General features: G+C 38.6%; 1 protein-coding gene and 1 non-coding gene across 2 annotated transcripts in view; both read right to left on the bottom strand.

Annotated features, from left to right (window-relative positions):
• Nup43 (nucleoporin 43) overlaps positions 1–20,889 on the bottom strand; it is a 63,748-nt gene that overhangs the window by 36,978 nt on the left and 5,881 nt on the right. Inside the window, exon 2 of the mRNA XM_089108255.1 lies at positions 1,302–1,406. Coding sequence (XP_088964381.1) covers positions 1,302–1,406 — 105 coding nt within the window. The remainder of the gene's footprint in view (positions 1–1,301; positions 1,407–20,889) is intronic.
• On the bottom strand, positions 7,960–8,032 carry TRNAA-AGC (transfer RNA alanine (anticodon AGC)). The gene has a single exon. It is a non-coding gene; the product is annotated as a tRNA-Ala (tRNA).

The raw sequence follows: 20,889 nt of genomic DNA, 5'->3' as shown, positions 1-20,889 counted from the left end.
CGCCATCTCAACCTTTCTTTTATTATAGCCCTAGAAAGTGGGATTGAACCACATTTTTTGTACAGCCTATTGTTTGAAATACGGTCAGTCAGCCGGGTACCCAGAACAATCCTTAAGCAATTTCTCTGGAAAACATCTAACAAATCTTCATCCGCTTTTCGAAGCGCCCATGCTTCAGAGCCATATTTGACTACTATCGTCACTGTAGCTTCTAATATTCTAATCTTGGTTTACAGACTTATCTTCCTATTCTTCCAAACTATTTTTAATTGTGAAAAACACCCTGAGCCTTGGCTATTTAATATTGTTTAATATACAGTCAGTCAAAGGAGGATAGTATATTTATTACCTCCCTGACTCTATGTTTCTGGCAGCCTATTTTATTAGTCTTTGAAAGAGTTCAATGCCCAAATAATTTACAATGATAGATTTTAATTTTTACTCAGACTTCGAAAAAGTTAAAGTAAAATAAAGAGTAAGAGAAAGCAGTTCAGGTCGTATCTGCAAAGTTAATGAAAGTATTTTTCAATTTCAGGTATAACTCAAATAACTTTGGATTTTATACTTTTACTTACTCACAAAATAGTAGAGTCGTTTCGTTCATACCTTGGATACCCAAATCAAGAGAAAATATAACAATTACTTTGTTACGGACACATAACATTATAAATGTTCTAGACTTTAAACGTCTTCTCACTTGCATGGATTTGAGCAAAGGAATTAGCTCCAAAATGATGTCATACTGCATATCAAAAGAAACTATGTAAGAACAACCGGAAAGATACAACAGAAATCCGAAAATAATGTTCCTTTGACTCCCCATCCCTCTCGTATATCATGAGAACCCCTTCAGAAAAGTTTAAAAAGCACATATTTAGCTTTAGTGAACATTTCAGTTTTTGAAGGAGCTTTTCCAGAATTATCGGTCTCCCCCTGGCAAGCTGTCCCTCGTCCCATCCTATAAGTCTGTATAATGTAACTTATTAACTCCCGAAACCAAGGCCGTATGCAGGTGGGGGGTTACCCGGTTTGAACCCCCTCCCCCCCCCCGGAATTTTTGACCGGGTCGAAAATTAGTAAAACCTTAGTAAAAATTAGTCAAATTAGTCGAAAATTATTAACCCCCCCCCCCGAACAAAAATCCTGGATCCGCTCTTGCCCTAAACCCCTTTTTTGCGTAATAATCCTAAATGTTTTTTAAACTTGACGAAATCTTCATACAGGAAAGGATTAAAAAAGGGCTTTAGTCAGAAATGTATCATGTTGGTTTGGCTTCTGAACGGCTCAAATATGGGTCTTACCTGAAGCTCAGTTACATCCCCCAGTACAGGCAAAGACGATCTATTAACGAAGTCAAAGCTTTCATCAATCTTTGCGGAAATGGTCCAGAGATCAATGCTGTTCGTCTACAAATAAAATGGATAAATCATAAGTAATTTGAACTTGTCGTTCCTTTTCAGCACTTTGCAGCAATTTTTAAGCACTTTACAGCAGAAAATAATGTTTTTGACCCTTTTTTGCGAACAGTTTTTTAGTCGAAGATCAAATTAGAAAAATCTATAAAGATTATAGTATGTAACTGAACAATTTGGCATCATTTTGGTACATAGTACACTCGCAGCAGGATCTGTTGGCAGACAGGCATAAAAAGAAATATAAACCGGAGCATATACTTTTTTCTGAGTAACAAAGAAAAAAAAATTCTCTTTCCCCCGACACAAAATGTCGATGTTCCCTTACCAAACCTTCCCCTAAGGAAAAATGTTCCCTGAAAGTTTCTGCTCGATCCACCAGCCGTGAGGCAAAACAGGGTAAACATACCAAAACTACGTTTAATATTTGTCACCATTCTAATTAAACTTATTGACTATGTATATGGTGAAAAATACTCGCTTGGCTTCAGGTACCCGCTGTATAACGCCACTTGGTTTTTTTTTCAGATTGAAGATTAGTGGTTGGCTGGGAGATGTGTATACTTAGCAATTATATAGGTAGATAAAATTACCTGTTGCAATTTTTGAGCTAATGGTACTGCCATATTTTGTCCCAATCATGATTGGTCCGTACCGTCAAGGAAGTCGATATGGTCCAGCGATTGCAACAAATGTATTAAGTATCAGACAAGGCCGTATCCAGAGAAGGGGGGGGGGTTAAGGGGTTTGAACCCCTGCCCCAAAATGTTTGTCTGACTCGTAAAAACGTAACAAAAATATATATAAACAAATTCTTTATACGTTTTTGAGTTTTTTTTTGTGTCTATATACTATATAGCTTCTATATACTAATGAGAGACGAAACCCGCCAGACGTGTTATTTTCAAGAGACCGCTATTGAGAAATGGGATGCAAAGCGTAGTTTTCATTGCGTTTACGATATTTAAACAGTTGTTTTTTGGGGGTTTAGGGGGGGGAGGTATCTAGGTTAGGTTACATATTTAATATACCCCCCCCTAATGCTATGCTTTGCCCCCCCCCCTAATGTGCAAATATATAGCCCACATTTTTTCTAAACTATTATATATACATCCTATTTTATTTCATTAGCATCAACCAAAGTTGACTTCTTTAGAAGTGTCGTTATAATGCACCAGTACCCTATATTTATCAGTACCTTATATTAATGCCCTGTTTTAGCATAACCTCATGTAGACTTCTGCATTTTCTTCACCTAAGTTGAAGAAATATCGCTTATAAGATTTAGTGTGCATATCTTCATAAAGCAAAAACGACCAAACATTAATTTTAAATAAAACAAAGTTTTTCTGATGAAAGTAAAGAGCGAAGTTGAAACTCAAAATAAACAAACGTACTGCTTCACAGTTAATATAGCATTTTTTCAGATAGATTGGCTCGTAATATTTTCCTATTTATAGGATTCTGGAAAAGTAATGCTTTACTGAAAACACAAAACTAACAGTCTTGACCAGGATCAGAAGCAGAAAATTATTAAGTGGCCTGCAGAAAATAAAAGACTAATTTATAAAGATCTCAATAGTTCTTAAGTGGCCATGAAATTAATAAATTTAACTACACAATATTATTTCTCGAAAAATTTAAGTAAGCTTAGTTTTTCAGTAACTGAATTTGCATAAAAAAGGAATTAAGAAATATATCCATCATAGTTGAATTATGTTCTAATCTGAAAATATTCCTCACTGTCTGGGCAAATACATAGCACTAATTGCAATCAACTTTATTTGAAAATTGAAGGTTTTAGTGTTCGATTTTTTTCCTTTATGTATAATTTTATCTTGTATATCATAAAACGAATTTACCAACTTATTTGTCAAGGTGGTGTAGCTCAGATGGTACAGCGCTCGCTTAGCATGCGAGAGGTACGTCGATCGATACCCCGTACCTCCATTAAAATTCAAGACAAAACATATATCTTGCAGTTTACAAGAACAATGTTTTAAAACATAAATAGCGTCAAAAAAAGGGAAAAAACCAGTTTCTCCAAGGAAAGTAAAGGGTTATATTAAAAGTTATCACCAGCAAACATAAATTTACATAATTCCTCAAACTTAAAACAAACAGAAATTACTATGAGAGTTTTAAAACATAAACAGTGTCAAAAAAAGGGAAAAAACCAGTTTCTCCAAGGAAAGTAAAGGGTTATATTAAAATTTATCACCAGCAAAGATAAATTTACATAATTCCTCAAACTTAAAACAAACAATAATTACTATGAGATGCGATGCTCTAGCGTTGCCTGTTAGAAAGTGCCATAAGCCTTCTATGTATTAAATATAAAAAAAAGTTTTTTTTACTGAAAGTAAGGAGCGACATTAAAACTTAAAACGAACATAAATTATTCCGTATATGAAAGGGGCTATCCCCTCCTCAACGCCTCGCTCTTTACACAAAAGTTTTTTATTGTTTCAAAAAACAGAGTTGTGAGAAAGAGTCTAACTTTAGCGTAAAGAGCGAGGCATTGAGGAGGGGACAACCCCTTCCATGTACAGAATAATTTCTGTTCGTTTTAAGTTTTAATGTCGCTCCTTACTTTCAGTTAAAAAACTTCTTTTTTTAATAATTTCTGAAAGTTTTTGAATTAATGCAGATTTTGATTTTGGCTCACCGTGCATGAATAATTAAAACAAAATTTGCACATTAATTTTACCTTGTTTAGGTTAGATGGCTTTCTCGAAAGTTGTTTAATTTTATTTACGAACGTGTTTATTAGTAATAGATATATGTAACTTACGAATTAACTTACGTAACGAACAACTATATCCATATATTTATAATACGTATATTAGGGGGTTCGCCCCTAGTGGGTTTGCACCTCGCTTTTTACGCTAAAGTTCGAATTTTGTTCCAATTCTTTAAAAATGATCCCTTAATCACAAAGGCCGTTAATTAGAATAAATAGCTCTTATGAAAGTATTAAAACATCTTAAGCGCAAAGAGCGAGGTATTGACTAGGGGGCGAACCCAATCATATACGTAATAATTTCTGTTCATTTTAAGTTTTGATGTTGCTCCTTACTTTCAGTTGAAAAACTTGTTTTTTTCTTTTTATTTAATTTCTGATCTTTTTTTAAATAATGCTGGGAAATCCAGCGCCTCCTTAATAGCAATGTCCCTTCCCCCATGAAAAGATTCTCCCACGTAACCACCGACACCCCCTCCCCCACTACCAAAAAAAATCCCCCCTGAAAACGTCTGTATACTTCCCAATAACCAATACTATATGTAAATATTGGGTGAAGTTTATAACTTGCAGCCCTTCCGCCGGAGACTGTGGGGAATTAAGTCATCCTCAAAGACATAGTTTTTATATTTTCGACCATGCTAAACAAAACGGCTATCTCAAAATTTTGATCAGGTGACTTTGGGAAAAAATTAGCGTAGGAGGAGGCCTAGTTTTTGTCCTCCATTTTTTTGTCACTTAAAAAGGACATTAGAAATTTTAATGTCCGTTCGAATCCCTCCCGCGATATTTTAGGACCATTGGGTCGATACGATTACCCCTGGGAAAAAAAAAAACAACAAATAAACACGCATCCGTGTTCTTTCTTCTGGCAAAAAATACAAAATTCCACATTTTTGCAGATAGGAGCTTGAAACCTCTAAAGCAGGGTTATCTGTTACGCTGAATCTGATGGTGTGATTTTAATTAAGGTTATGTAACCTTTAGGGGGTTACTAACTTATATATTTGAAATCAGCATAAAAATTTGATTCTTTTGATGTATGTATTGGTATCAAAATTCCGTTTTTTAGAGTTTCTGTTACTCTAATTGAGCCGGGTCGCTCCTTACTTACAGTTCGTTACCACGAACTGTTTGATTATTTGTTATTATTAATTAAAAGAAAAACTTCCCGAAAACGAAGTTTTTCAAAAAAAAAAGTGAAGACCCATGTTAAACTTAATGCCAGCAGACAATAGAAATAATTTTCTATGATAATTCAGACTTTTAAGACGAAAAATTACTGTTAAATAAAACAAATAAAACACAAATAAATAAATAAAACACAAAATAAACAGAAATCATAGGCAGCGCCATAGCGCTGCCTAAGTAAAGACCGATGCGGGCACAATGTTTTTTTTTCTGACCAAAGCACTTCGTATAGAAGAAGTCACAGAAATATCAGAGGGGGTTCATTTGATTGGAAATCAGAAGTTCTAGTGTCCTTTTTAAGAGTCAAAAGTCATTGGAGGGCTGTTCGGGGGTTTTAGACTAGGGAACTCCGTATTAGGGTCAGACGGATAGGGATTTTTGGAGTCTGATACCGATAACGATATATCGGTATCGCACCGATACGGTACCGATATAATTTGCCGATAAATTTCCCTCCGAAAAATACCTTACGTCAAATTTAAATCCCCTATCTCTGCCCATATTCATACTCACATGTTTGTCCCTGGTCTATTATACACCAAAGAACAGCCTCAATAATTTATTTTGGATTCAAAAAATTGGCCATTTATAAGAATTGTTTGATTTTCTTTGCCTTTTTATAACAGCAGCTTCTGAACTACTACTGCCTCTACTAACAACTCACCACAGCACCAAGCCGCCTGAGGCCAACACAGCTACGCACGGTCCTCCTCCATCCCCATCTATTCAAAGCCTCCCTTTTTACACCCTCCCAGGAAGTTCTCATTTCTCTTTAATTTTTCCTTACGACATCCTCCCATCCCAGACGAGGACGACCTGCTTTTCGTTTAGCCTCAGACGATTGGCCGAAAAGGACAATCTTCGGCAATCTGTCATCCTTCATCCGCACAGCGTGCCCTAGTCACCTCAACCTTTCTTTCATTATAGTCCTAGAAAGCGGTATTGAACCACATTTTTCGTACAGTCTACTGTTCGAAATCCGGTCAGTCAGCCGGGTACCCACAACAATCCGTAAGCAATTTCTCTGGAAAACATCTAGCGACTCTTGGAAAGCTGTGGCCTGGAAAGCTGTGGAACCCATTCTTCCGACTTTCGTTACTCTGAGTACATCAGGAGCCCCGCTCCCGGATTGTCACTTTACAGACATCCAGCGATTCGTCGTCGTTTTTTACGAAAAATCCAGCGGCTTGTCTGAACAGTCTGCGAAAGGAGCGTTTCTCACGAAAAACAGCCGGAAGGGAAAGACTGCCCCCACCAGCGGCTGCTCTTGAGCTAGCATATCAAAGGCGCTTACATGCAGGCCCTGATATGGGCATCATCGTGTTGTCCAGAACTTTCCCCATTGGATCCAGGTTTATATGGCTGGGTGGAGCATGACGGAAGCTGGGAGCCTTTCTGGACTAATCTTCCTGAGGCAGCGACAATTTACGAGAAACTACTCAAATATAATTCTTAAACAAAGTGCAAAAGCAGGTGCAAATGTGTAAAAGCTTCCCTTAAATGCACAGATCTCTGTTCGTGCAAAGGTTGTGATAATCAGTACAATCAGTAGTGTGCTTTTTGTAGCTTCAATTCTCAGAAGCTGATTTCGACCTGTATCCTGTCCGTGAGAGCCTCATTTTCTTTTTTACCAATCTTTATGATGAAACAACTGGAAATCGGCTATTTCATTCCTATGAACCATGTGATTGTTTAACTGTTTTGAAATATCTGAAGTGGGTTAGTATTCTACATTTTATCATCATAATACGAGTAGTATGCTTCTTACGTCCGAAGTTCCTTAAGTCAAGCTGTTTGAGTTGAATAAAAGATTTTTTTTTTCTGAAAGCTTATTGAGGAGATCTGAAACGGTAATTAATTACTTACAGTCAAAAACGTATGATTTTTTTCAGAATGTTATAGGGAGGGTATGAGTTCTTGTTAGAATAAGGCATAGAAACCGTGGTTAAGAAACTGATAAATCCTGAAAATAACAAAAATAACCACATTTTTGGAATCTAGAGACTCAAATTAGTCAGAAAAGAAATCTTAAACTCGGTAATTGCTCATTCTCAAAATTTGCGTTTTTTCTTCGCGCGGAAAAACGCTAAGTTGCGCGGAACCGCGGAGACAAATTTGAATTTGCGACTCAGTCGATTCTTCACATTTTCTGTAACATGTTCACCAGTTTCTATGCGATGACAATGAAAAATACAAAGTCCGAAAGCTGAAATTTCTCAGATGTGCATAGAGTGTAGTGATGGAAATGATGATAGCTCCGTAACCAGATATAGGACGAAAAAGTAAGCACATTTTTGGAATCAGGAGAGACAAATTAGTCAGAAACGACCCTCTGATCGGAAAAATTTCACTCTCTGAAAGTCAACTATTTTTTCCCGCGCGAAAAAACGCAAAACCGCCAGATAATCGCGTCGGAAAATGTGGTTCTGTCCCCAGTCAGATTCTCCATATTTTTCTGCACATGTCTGCCAAATTTCATTCTTTTACCATGAAATGCAAAAACCTGATGCTTATGTACCTAACTAGTATATATTTTATTGGTTTATAACTTTATATTATTGTAAAATGCAAGTTTCTGTCACAGACATTTGGAACAACAAATGTAAAAAATACTGGAGGTGCGGGGCATCGATCCCCGTACCTCTCGCATGCTAAGCGAGCGCTCTACCATCTGAGCTACACCCCCTTGATATAACGCCTGCTAAATTCGAATTCTTATATGCAAAACAAAGTTGAAGATTAACGATATAACTTTTACTTTTCAGATAAAGTTAAGAATTGTAAATACCCACGGTGCGAAGTAAATTTACAGTTTACAACACAATTTACCGGTAAATTTTTTGCAGTTCATATTATTGACTTACGAATAAAGAAAACATACCACTCGATGCCTTCTTTTATACTCTTTCCAAATATAATAATCACTTTTGCCGCAAATCAATTTTAGCCCCACTCCTGTATATACCAAATTCAGGATATATATTTACACATTAGGAGGGGGGGTAAATTTTAAACTTACCTCTCATTTGCATCAGAAATAAATTTTACCAACACCACCCCCCCCTAATGTGCAAATATATACCTTGAATTGATATATATATATAGGGGTGAGGGTAAAATTCATTCGCGGAAAAAATGATTATTATATTTGGAAAGAGCATAAAAAAGGCATCAAGTGGTATGTTTACTTTATTCGTAATTCAATAATATGAACTGCGAAAAATTTACCAATTTAAGGAGCACAAAACAGCCCATGGTAACAGGACCGTAATTTGCTATAGGGCAAAGTGGGTGGGGGGGATTTCTCTCCCAGATCTCGGTTTTCCCCCTCCCAGACCTCGTTTTGCCCCAACCAGGACCCCAGTTTGTCCCCCCCCCCAGCTGAAATTTAGTTTCTTCCAAAATCTTGTCAAAACTAAGATAAACCGGCATGATTCAAGCATCAACAGAAACAGACCAGTTTTTTAGTACATATTTACCTTTATAGTACTATAGGTCACCTTTATATAGTACTATAAAGTTCCGTTATAGTCCGTTTTAAGTACTAAATAGTACCTTTATGGTACCAAACGGCTTATTATTTTTTTTATGTCATTTTCATTTGATTTGGGAAAATTGGCTCCAACTTTCCCTTCCCCCTCCCCAGAATTTAGACAAAATTACTCACCTGCATGGTAATTAAAAGTTTAAGAACATGTTTCTAAAAAAAACTGGTTAGTGAGAAAAATAACCATTTGTAGCTGATTACTTCATCTCAACCTCGGCTCATTGCATCTCAACCTCGGCTCATTGCATCTCAACCTCGGCTCATTGCATCTCAACCTAGGGCTCATTACAGCCCTAAAAAGGGGGATTTAACCAAACTTTTCGTACAGCCTACTGTTTGAGATACAGTCAGTCAGTTGGGTATCAAAGTATCAAAGTAGTGGGTCAAGCTGCCTTTCTGGCAGAGACATTTCTTGACTAGAGTCATTCCTGTATCTAACGAATTTTTTACATGGTGTCAGATATGGAAGCCAGCGTACAATACCCTACAATGGATTGGTCCAGTGACAAACTGAAGGAGGCGTGGTCAAGATTCAAAACACATGTCAATCTTATGTTCCAAGGCCCTCACGGTGGAAAATCAAAAAAAAATACAATGTGCATTCTTGCTAATATGGCTGAGAGACAAAGAGAGATTATTATGTACATTTACAATATCCGACGAGGAAACACACAATTTGGATGCATACATATCAAAATTCAATGAATATTTCAACACCCTATCAAACACAGTATTCTCGAGATACATTTTTCACAAAAGAGACCAACGTGAAGGTGAAACTATTGATCAGTATATCATAGACTTAAATTTGTTGGCTCGAGAATGTGAGTTTTCAACAACTGCCTTAAAAGAAGAAATGATAAGAGACAAACTGGTATGAGGCATAACCTCAGTAAAGATGAGAGAAAAGCTCCTACAAAGAGGTTCAACTATGAGACTTTCACAAGCAGTAACAATTGCAAGGACACATGTAGAAACCCAAGTGCAACTTAGAACCATGGCAAAGCCTGGTCCAAGCCAGGAAAAGGCCGTACCCAGAGGAGGTGTTAGGGGGTTTGAACACTCCCCCTCCCCAAAAAATGTTTGACTTGTAAAAACGTAACGAAAATGGATATAAACAAATTTTGTATGCATTTTTTTAGGTCTTTTTGTGTAACCCCCTCCCCGAAAAAAAATCTTTGAGTAAAACCCCCTCCAAAAAAATCCTGGGTACAGCCTTGAGCCAGGATATACATATAAAACAAGAAGTGGACTTCATTCGAAGGGGAAAGAAGACAAACGAAAGCTCACAAACCAAAGCTTGTTACTTCTGTGGTGGAGAATGCAAGAGGAAAGGTATGTAACAATTGTGACAAGCTGAACCATTTTGCAAAAGTCTGCAAAAGTAGCAAGAAAACAGTAGACCTAATAAACCAAGAGGCAGGTCAAAGCAAAGAGGATGACATCTTTACTGAGACAGTGAACGTCATTAACATGGTGAACGTGGAAATGGGTAGTGACCAACCTTATGTGAAATTAACAATCAACAAACAAATAAAAGTCACCTTCAAAATTGATACTGGTCCAGAGGTCAATATTTTACCAGAAAGGACCTTCAACACCCTTAAGCCAAAACCCATTATATCTAAGACACAACATATCCTTACCAGCTTTGGTGGTAAAAAAAATTCCCACACTTGGAATCTGTAACCAAACTTGTGCTTATACAAATGGTAGTAGAGAAGCCCAACCCTTTTTCATAGTAAAGGATGCCCATATACCAATCCTTGGGTATGGCACCAGCAGGAAACTGAATTTGGTGAAACTAGTTCTATCCCTTGAAAGCTCAAAGCCACAAAAGTCTGTGCACTTTCAAGAAGAATTTAGTCACCTTTTCCAAAGTATCGGTCACCTTGAAGGAAAATGCCGCATCACATTAAAAGAAAGAGCTGAACCAAAAGCTGTGCCAGCTAGACGAATCCCAGTAATCCCAAAGACAGCTTTAAGAAAGAACTTGATAGAATGGAGAACCTTGGGGTCCTAGAGAGTCTTCCACCCCACTGACTGGGTTAACGCTGTAGTTTTAGTTGAAATGCCCGATAAAAGTCTTCAAATATGCATCGACCGACACGCTTTGAACCAGGCCGTCAAACGCCCACATCATCCAATGCCTACATTCGATGAGGCAGCTTTAAAATACGCCGGTGCAAAAAATTTCACGAAACTTGACGCCCGTCATGGATATTGGTCCCTTAAGCTTGACAATGAGTCTCCCAAGCTAACCACTTTCAATACACCACATGGCCGATACAAATTTAAACGGATGCCCTATGGGTTAATCTCCACGCAGGACGAACTCCAGCGTCTTATGGAAGAGACCTTTGAAGGTATTGAAGGTTTCTCAGTCATAGTGGATGATATCATCATTTCTGGCCGGACTGAAGAATAACATGATGCTAACGTTCATAGTGCACTAATAAGAACCCGCAAGAAAGAACCCAAAGAACCCTGTCAAATTCAACCTACAAAAATGTGTGTTTGAACAAGACAGCATACCTTACTTCGGACACATAATATCCAAAAATGGCATCAATGCAGATCCACGGAAGGTTCAAACACTAAAAGAAATCAGGGCCCCATCTAATAAAGACGGAATACGAACCATTTTGGGAATGATGAATTATCTAGCATGATAAATATCGAACCTTTCGTTGCTGAACCAACAACTTCGTGACCTAGCAAACCAACGGGAGGTTCATTGGGAAACCTAGCATGAAGCAGAGTTTACACGCATCAAGGAATCGATTTGTGTCAAAGCAAAAAGCATGACATCTTTACTGAGACAGTAAACGTCACTAATATGGTGAACGTGGAAATGGGTAGTGACCAACCTTACGTGAAATTAACAATCAACAAACAAATAAAAGTCACCTTCAAAATTGATACTGGTCCAGAGGCCAATATTTTACCAGAATGGAACTTCAACACCCTTAAGCCAAAACCCATTATATCTAAGACCCAACATATCCTTACCAGCTTTGGTGGTTAGAAAATTCCAACACTTGGAATCTGTAACCTAACTTGTGCTTATACAAATGGTAGTAGAAAAACCCAACCCTTTTTCATAGTAAAGGATGCCCCAATACCAATCCTTGAATTCAGCACCAGCAGGAAACTGAATTTGGTGAAACTAGTTCTATCCCTTGAAAGCTCAAAGCCACAAAAGTCTGTGCACTTTCAAGAAGAATTTAGTCACCTTTTCCAAGGTATCGGTCACCATGATGGAAAATGCCACATCACATTAAAAGAAAGAGCTGAACCAAAAGCTGTTCCAGCCAGACAAATCCCAATATCCCTTCAAGACAGCTTTAAGAAAGAACTTGATAGAATGGAGAACCTTGGGGTCCTAGAGAGTCTTCCACACCACTGACTGAGTTAACGCTGTAGTTGTAGTTGAAAAGCCAGATAAAAGTCTTCGAATATGCATCGACTGACACGATTCGAACCAGACTGTCAAACGCCCCCATCATCCAATTCCTACATTCGATGAGGCAGTTTTGAAACACGCCGGTGCAAAATATTTCACGAAACTTGACGCCCGTCATGGATATTGGTCCCTTGAGCTCGACAATGAGTCGTCCGAGCTAACCACTTTCAATACACCACATGGCCGACACAAATTTAAACGGATGCCCTATGGGTTAATCTCCATGCAGGACGAATTCCAGCGTCGCATGGAAGAGGCCTTTGAAGATATTGAAGGTTTCTCAGTCATAGTGGATGATATCATCATTTCTGGCCGGACTGAAGAATAACATGATGCCAACGTTCACAGTGCACTATTAAGAGCCTGCAAGAAACAGGTCAAATTCAACCTATAAAAATGTGTGTTCAAACAAGACAGCACACCTTACTTCGGACACATAATATCCAAAAATGGCATCAATGTAAGGAACCTTTGTTACCCATGACATTCCCCACTTACCTTGGGCAAAAGTTGGCTGCAATTTATTCTATAATAATGGAGAACAGTATCTTATAACAGTCGATTACTACAGTCGGTTTATTGAGCTTGACAGGGTCGGGCACCATCCACACGCTTACCATATCATAGCATGTCTGAAGAGGCATTTCGCGAGATATGGAATCCCATGCTCACTTGTATCTGAAAACGGTCCGCAATTTACCTCAGAACTGTTTCAGAAATTCATAAAAGACTGGGAAATGAACACAAGACGTCATCACCAAATTTCCCTCAATCGAATGGCTTGGCAGAAAGATCAGTACAGAGAGTCAAAGATATTCTTGTCAAAACTGAGCTAGCTAGAGGGGATTATAATTTAGCCTTACTCGAATACAGGAACTCCCCTATCAACAGTTTTGCATCATCAGCCCAGCTGCTAATGAGCAGAAACTTGAGATCAATTGTTCCATGCATAAGGAAACTTCTCTCCCCACATACAGCCCATCATGGTAAATTCAGCAAACATAGAAATAAGCAACAAACACGCCAAAAAAAAAATCATGATAGAAACTCAAAGAAGCTAAATCCCCTACAAGCTGGACAAGCAGTCCAAGCCCAAATCCATGGCAAAGCATAAGAATCTGGTGTAATTAAGAAAGGAGACACTAATTCTCGATCATACATAACTGAGACAAATGATGGGGGAACTTATCGCCAGAATAAGAAGCATATAAAAGTTCTTCACCAGCTAAAAAAAAACCTCTTTACTGGTCAACCAGCAAGAACTTCAAAGGCTGAACCCCTTGCACGCCCTTATTTTGGCGTTTCTATTGCATCTCCATCCACGAATCCACTTTTAGCTACCACACCTCCATCCAAAACCCTGAATCAAGCCGCTCATAACAAGTTGCCCACAATACCAGTCCAGCCTTCCACACACCAATGCCCGCAACCAGCACTGATCTTGCTGCTCATTCTGATTTGCAGAATTCTTTTCACTCAACCCGCTCAGGTCGTTATGTAAAGCCTGAAAAGAAGCTTAACCTCTAAGTATCAAAAGTCAGATGAGATATATAGAGAAAATGAATGGAGTGCTTTACCAAGCAAAGTGAAGCAGGATTATAAGCGAAATTTTAATATATTATTAGCCCCGGTTAAAGTCAAGACATTGTAGATAAATCCTTGTAAAGGATGCCCCACTTCATTGTGTGAATTAAAAAAAAAGTGAGCGTAGCGCCTTCTTTTAAGTAAAGTGAGATTACAAAAGGAAATATAAATTATTCTCAGGTAGCTTTGATGTTAGCAAAGTTGAATTAGTTATCCCTTTGTTGCTATTTAAGTATATTTTTGTTCCCGCCCACTGGTTTTGGAAAGGAGAAAAAAGGTAACATTCTAACTTATGTTTCTACTCTAGTGACTTGGGTTTCTACAATTATTGAATAAAGTCATTGCTGTATCTAACAAATTTTTACAGGTGTTTGGGGAGATTGATGAGAAGATAATTGCCAAGGCGACATCCTCAGAGAGAGGTGTCCTTGTGATAAAATGGGGACTGTTTCAGGAAGCAGTCAGTATTTATCACCCTGCTTTATATTTCCAAGAAATATTTCAGCCTCACATGCTAATTGGTGCTCCAGCCAACTCAGAAGGCGGAGCCTTTCGATCAGGTTGGATTTCAGTTTCAGTATTCATCTAGCATCCAGCCTGTGAGCATCTTGATTGTTACCCGATGAACCAAGTTTGTCTTTCAGATAATTAACCTCTTAAAAAAAGATGGTTAGACAAAGACTTGTTTGTCCCAAATGTAGGTTGAGTCTTTTTGAACTCTGTGAAGTGTGAAGAGTGTGAATACTCGTTCCATGCAGGAGCAGAAAAGTGTGCCAAAATTGGTATAGCTGATTGGAGTTAAAGCTGGTGTTGTCCTGACTGCTCCTCTAAGAGAATTTCCACCATACAGGTAAATTCTTTAAACTCACCTGTTTTACCTTTACCTCACGCCCCCGTTCTCCAAATTCAAGAGCTAGGAAGCTTAATATCTAGGATGTATAATAGAGTTCATTTCCAATGTAAACCAATGTTTTATTTTGCTTTAGGATGGTATTCCAATTATTTTAAATAACCTGTATGTCTTTTTTGTAACTAGGCCTACCTGATTTGCAAGTTAATACAAATATTTGCCCTTTAGCTCCAATATTGAATGCAGTTTGCAATTGATGTCCCTGTGTGTTTGAGTGCGTAATTTATCAAAATACAATTTGAAAGGATGGTAAAATTCTAGACAAGCTACTTTTTGGTACCTTAGAAAGGGGTTAGGAAAATGAAACTTTCAGGGATGGATCTAAAGACTAAACTATGTCCCAGAAAGGTATTTTGAAATACCTACCTCTAGTCCTTCTCCCTCTAGAGGGCACTGAGTTTTAAAAATCTTTGTGTTATAAAAGTGAACCCTTGCAAAATCAATTTTTTGCTTTAAAGTATTTTCATCATCCATACTGAAAATTTTTTCAGATTTTTTCAGTATTACCGTAATTCGCACTTCAGAGCAATAGTAAGGTCCATATTAGATCTGTTTTGCTCTGTGTCAATGATGGCAATGTGATGTAATGTCACTAAGTTAAGGGCCCAGTGACACGTCATAAGAGCGATTTGCTAGAGAAACGCAATTTAACCCCACTCGGTAACAGTGACTACAAGGTAGGTATAATCCATAAGAACCGTTTTCCAGTGGTTTAGAATTGACTACTACTACTACTACTAACAACTCACCGCAGCACCAAGCCGCCTGAGGCCAACACAGCTACGCACGCTCCTCCTCCATCCCAATCTATTCGAAGCCTCCCTTTTTACACCCTCCCACGAAGTTCCCATTTCCTTTAAATCTGTCTTTATGACGTCCTCCCACCCCAGACGAGGACGACCAGCTTTCCGTTTAGCCCTAGACGGTTGGTCGAAAAGAGCAATCTTCGGCAATCTGTCATCCTTCATCCACACAACGTGCCCTAGCCATCTCAACCTTTCTTTCATTATAGCCCTAGAGAGCGGTATTGAACCACATTTTTCGTACAGCCTATTGTTTGAAATACGGTCAATCATCCGGGTACCCAGAACAACTGCCACAAAACAGCAATTTCGGATAGAGTGTGCGAGATGGTTGGAAATGACAAGCAACATCAACCTCCTAGCAACAGACTCTTGTGAATAGCCACTCATAATTCCATGGCTTGTGCTCCATTCTTAGTCAAGTCTGGACTTGAAGGATGGAGTTGTGGGTGCAGTCACTGTTTCGTCTTGAAGGCTGTTCTAGTCATTAATGAAACATTAAGCAAAATAGTTTTGCCATATTTGTGTCTTCACAGTCTGTTTAGAAAAATTTTCATGAATGGCCTATTTTATGGTGTTGACTTGCATGTTTTTGGAAGAGAGTATTATTTGGTTGGCTATTATATCTGCATGTCACGATCATGTCGCTGCAGTGTTGTCTGAAGATGAGTGGTGGGAGTTGTAGGTGCTCCAGCCTCTCATTGTATGGAACATTTCACAGACCATTGATGCATTTTGGAGCACACCTTTGAACAGCTTCAACTAGGCTAGTATCATTCTTATAGGAGGGGTAAGCAAGGCATGTTCCAAAATCCAGAATGAGCCTGACAACAGCCTTATACAGCCTCAGGAAGATGGACCAAGAGCAACTGGTGATCCTCCGCTTGAGCAAACCAAGACTACAATTTGCTCTTGATACTGCTGATAGCCAGTGTTCATGGAATTTAAGTTGGTTATCAACTATAACACCCAAATCTCTTTCATCATGGTTAGTCTGCAACTGGATGTAAGAATGTGACCCCTTGTTAAGCATCATGTATTTATGACATAGTTTGTTTTCGCAAAAGTGGTAGATGATGCACTTTGAAATGTTAAACTCCAACAGCCAATCATTTGCCCAAGTTTGGATTTTCAGGAGATTATATTGTAGGCTTTTTTGGCCTGCTGGTTGGAAGAGCTTGGAATCATCAGCATAGAGTGTGATGTTATTGATGACTTTCTTCATCAAATCATTGATGGAAATGAGAGGGTAGGGCCCAAAACTGTACCCTGAGGAACCCCACTGACAACTTCAAATGGTGGCAAAAAGACTTTGGCACCATTATTTATAAAAAGTTGGACCTGCTGCTTCTGATTCGTCAAGAAATTCATTATTCATTTGACCACATCAGTAAGGATGCCAACAGCTCATAACTTAGCATTAACATGTCTGTGTGGTACCTTGTCAAATGCTTTGGCAAGATCAAGTAGTATCAAGTCGACTCGTATCCCTTGTCCAGGAGGTCAGTAATGATATCATATGTCTCCAGCAAGTTAGTCTCAACTGACTTACCCGGGAGGAAGCTATGCTGGTGTGGGGACAGAATACTGTTGGAAAGGAGACGTGACAGGATTTCAGCATTGACTATATGCCCCAGGGTTTTGGTTAAAGCAGAAGTCAAGCTAATGCGTCAATAATTCTCTGCCTTTGTCCTGTCACCTTTTTTAATATTCGTGTGATATGTGTGTTCTTCCAGTCTGCAGATACTGCCTTTGATTCAACAGACTTCTGAAATATTTGACAAAGCGGTGTACAGATTTCATTTGCCAATTCCTTCAGAAGCATTGGGTGACTGTTGTCTGGTCCTGCAGACTTACTAGAATCTAATTCCTCAAGTCTTTTCTTGACAGATTCTGGGGAAATGAAAATAGGCTGCATTGTTGAGTTGGGTATAACAGAAATTTCTGTGGGAGGGAGGGGGATGTCTGGCTCTTCAGTAATAACTGACGCAAATTGTGCATTGAGTAACTCAGCTATTTCTTGCAGCTCAATAGTTTCAGTCCTGTCTGTTCTCTTCACTGAATGTCTACTGTGGTCTTTGCTAAATACATAATTCCAGAACATCTTTGGATTTTTCTTACTATCTTCTGCAAGCTTGGACTCAAATTCATAACAGAGTTGCTTATTAGGATTGCAAAGCTTATTTCAAGCATTTACAAATTTATTATAATCATCACCTTTTCCTTTTTAAGCATACTTTCTCCAGTATCAAATTTTCCAGTTTTGTTCTCTACATATCTGAGGGGTGATATAAGGGAGTGTCTTGAGCTTTGGTATGATACTTGTTGATGTGTATATTAACTGAAGCTTTGTTAGCTTCTCTTAGAAATTGACCCATTGTTGATCTATACTCCCTTAAAGCAAAAGTCCCCAGTCTATTTGGCTTAACCTTTCTCTCATTGCTGCATTGTCAGTGTAAATCCTTTTTGTGTAGTTGTTTGTGATCATAGGCAGCGCAACCGCGCTGCCTAAGTAAAGAACGACGTTGGCACAATGTATTTTTTTTTTTTTTTTTTTTTTGGTTTCCATATCAGGGCACTTCGTATCGAAGGAGTTGTCGTAGAAACTTCGAAAAGGGGTCATTCGATTAGAAATTGCAGTGGCTAGTGCCCTTTTTAATAATTGAAAGTGATTGTAGTGCAACTAGCCCCCCACCCCACGCCCATCATTCCCCCAAACACATCCAATAGAAATTTTGAGATAGCCGTTTAGTTCAGCGTAGTTGATTTCCAGATAGAAAACATGTTTTTGAGGAGGACACTCCCCAACAACCCTCGGGACAAGGGTTTTAAGTTATGCCCTGAGGGCATATAAGAACGATGTTGGCATAATGTATTATTTATTATTTTTTTTTTCTTTTAGAGCAGGGCACTTTGTATTAAAAAAGTTGTTGTAGAAACTTCGAAAAGGGCTCATTCAATTGGAAATTGGAGTGGCTTGTGCTCTTTTTAATATTCGAAAGTGATTTGAAGGCAACTAACACCCCATCCAAGCCCACCAATTCCCAAAACACGTACAATCAAAATTTTGGAATAGCCATTTTGTTCAGCGTACTTGATTTCCAGATAGAAATTATGTTTTTGAGGTATACACTCACCCACAGCCTTCAGGGCTGGGGTTGTAAGTTATGCCCTAGGGGCATATGGGGTTTATATAGAAGGCGTTGTCGTAAAAACTTCAAAAAAGGCTAATTCGATTGGAAATTCAAAGGGCTAGTGCCCTTTTTAATAGTCGAAACTGGTTGGAGGGCAACTAGCCCCCCTCTCACGCCCACCTTTTCCCCAAACACATTCAATAAATTTTTTAGATAGCCATTTTATTGAACATAGTTTTAGGTTCTGGAAATTAGGTCTTTGAGGATGACAACCCCCCCCCCCAAAAAAAACCTTCAGGGAAAGGGTTGTAAGTTATGCACTGGGGGCATACAAGGTTTTTATAGAACGCGTTGTCGTAGAAACTTCAAAAGGGCTCATTCGATTGGAAATTGAAATGGTTAGTGCCCTTTTTAATAGTCGGAAGTAATTGGAAGGCAACTAACACCCCTTCCATACCCACCATTTCCCCAAACACATCCAATCAAAATTTTGAAATAGCCATTTTTTTCCACGCAGTTTAAAGTTCAGGAAATTATACATTTGAGCAGGACCCCCCCCCCCCGAGTCTTCAGGGCAAGGGTTATAAATTATGCCCAGGGGTCATATAAGTTTTTATTGAAATCTTTGTCATAGAAACTTCAAAAAGGGCCTATTCGATTGGAAATTAAAAGGTCTAGTGCCCTTTTATATAGTCGAAAGTAATTTGAGGGCAACTAACCCCCTCTTACGCCCACCTTTTCCCCAAACACATCCAATCAAAATTTTTAAATAACCATTTTGTTCAGCGTAGTTTATTTCCAGATAAAAAGTAGGTTTTTGAGGAGGGCACTCCCCAATAGCCCTCAGGGCAAGGATTGTAAGTTTTACTCAGGCGGCAAGTAAAGTTTCTATAGAACACATTGTCGTAGAAACTTCAAAAAGGGCTAATTCGACTTAGTGCGTAAATGCATAGTGCACTTTATAGTAGTCAAGAGAGATTGGAAAGGAACTAACACCACTTCCACGTCCACTATTTCCCCAAACATATCCAATCAAAATTTTGAGATAGCCATTTTGTTCCACGCAGTTTAAAGTTCAAGAAATTATACCTTTGAGCAGGACACTCCCCCCACAGTATTCAGGGCAAGGGTTATAAGTTATGCCCTGGGGGCTTATATGGTTTTCATTGAAATCTTTGTCGTAAAAACTTGAAAAAGGTCTCATTAGATTGTAAATCTAAAAAGCTAGTGCCCTTTTTAATAGTTGAATGCGATTTGAGGGCAACTAACCCCCCTCTCACGCCCACCTTTTCCCCAAACACATCCAATCAAAATTTTTAGATAGGCATTTTGTTTCACGCGGAAATTATACTTTTGAGCAGGACACTCCCCCACAGTCTTCAGGGCAAGGGTTATAAGTTATGCCCTTGGGGCATATAAGTTTTTATTGAAATCTTTGTCGTAAAAACTGGAAAAAGAGCTGTTTTGATTGAAAATTCAAATGGCTAGTGCCCTTTTTAATAGTCGTAAGTGATTTGAGGGCAACTAACCCCCCTATCACGCCAACCTTTTTCCCAAACATATCCAATCAAAATTTTGAGATAGCCATTTTATTCAACATAGTTGAAAGTTTTGGAAATTAGGTCTTTAAGGATGACAACCCCCCCCCCCCAACCCTCAGGCCAAGAGTTGTAAGTTATGCCCTGGGGGCATGTAAGGTTTTTATAGAAAGTGATGTTGTAAAAATATCAGAAAAGGCTCATTCAATTGGAAATTGAAAGGAACAGTGCCCTTTTAATAGTCGGAAGGGATTGAAGGGCAAATAACACCCCTCTCACGCCCACCATTTCCCCAAACACATCCAATCAAAATTTTGAGACATCCATTTTGTTCAACGTAGTCGAAAGTTCTGGAAATTAGGTGTTTTAAGATGACCCCTTCAGAGCCCTCAGTGCAAGGGTTATAAGTTATGCCCTGGGGGCATATAAGGTTTATATAGAAAGTTGTAGAAATTTCAAAAAGGGCTCATTTGTTTGGAAATCAAAATTGCCCTTTTTAATAGTCAAAAGTGAGTGGAGAGTAACTGACCCATCTCCCACGCCCACCAGTTCCCCAAACAC

This window comes from Artemia sp. Qi Xiang Cuo, chromosome 2 (assembly GCF_049724085.1).
Source record: "Artemia sp. Qi Xiang Cuo chromosome 2, ASM4972408v1, whole genome shotgun sequence".
In the NCBI taxonomy this organism is placed as follows: domain Eukaryota; kingdom Metazoa; phylum Arthropoda; class Branchiopoda; order Anostraca; family Artemiidae; genus Artemia; species Artemia sp. Qi Xiang Cuo.
The sequence above is the reverse complement of the archived record's forward strand: the minus strand, read 5'-3'. Positions and strand labels throughout refer to the sequence as shown.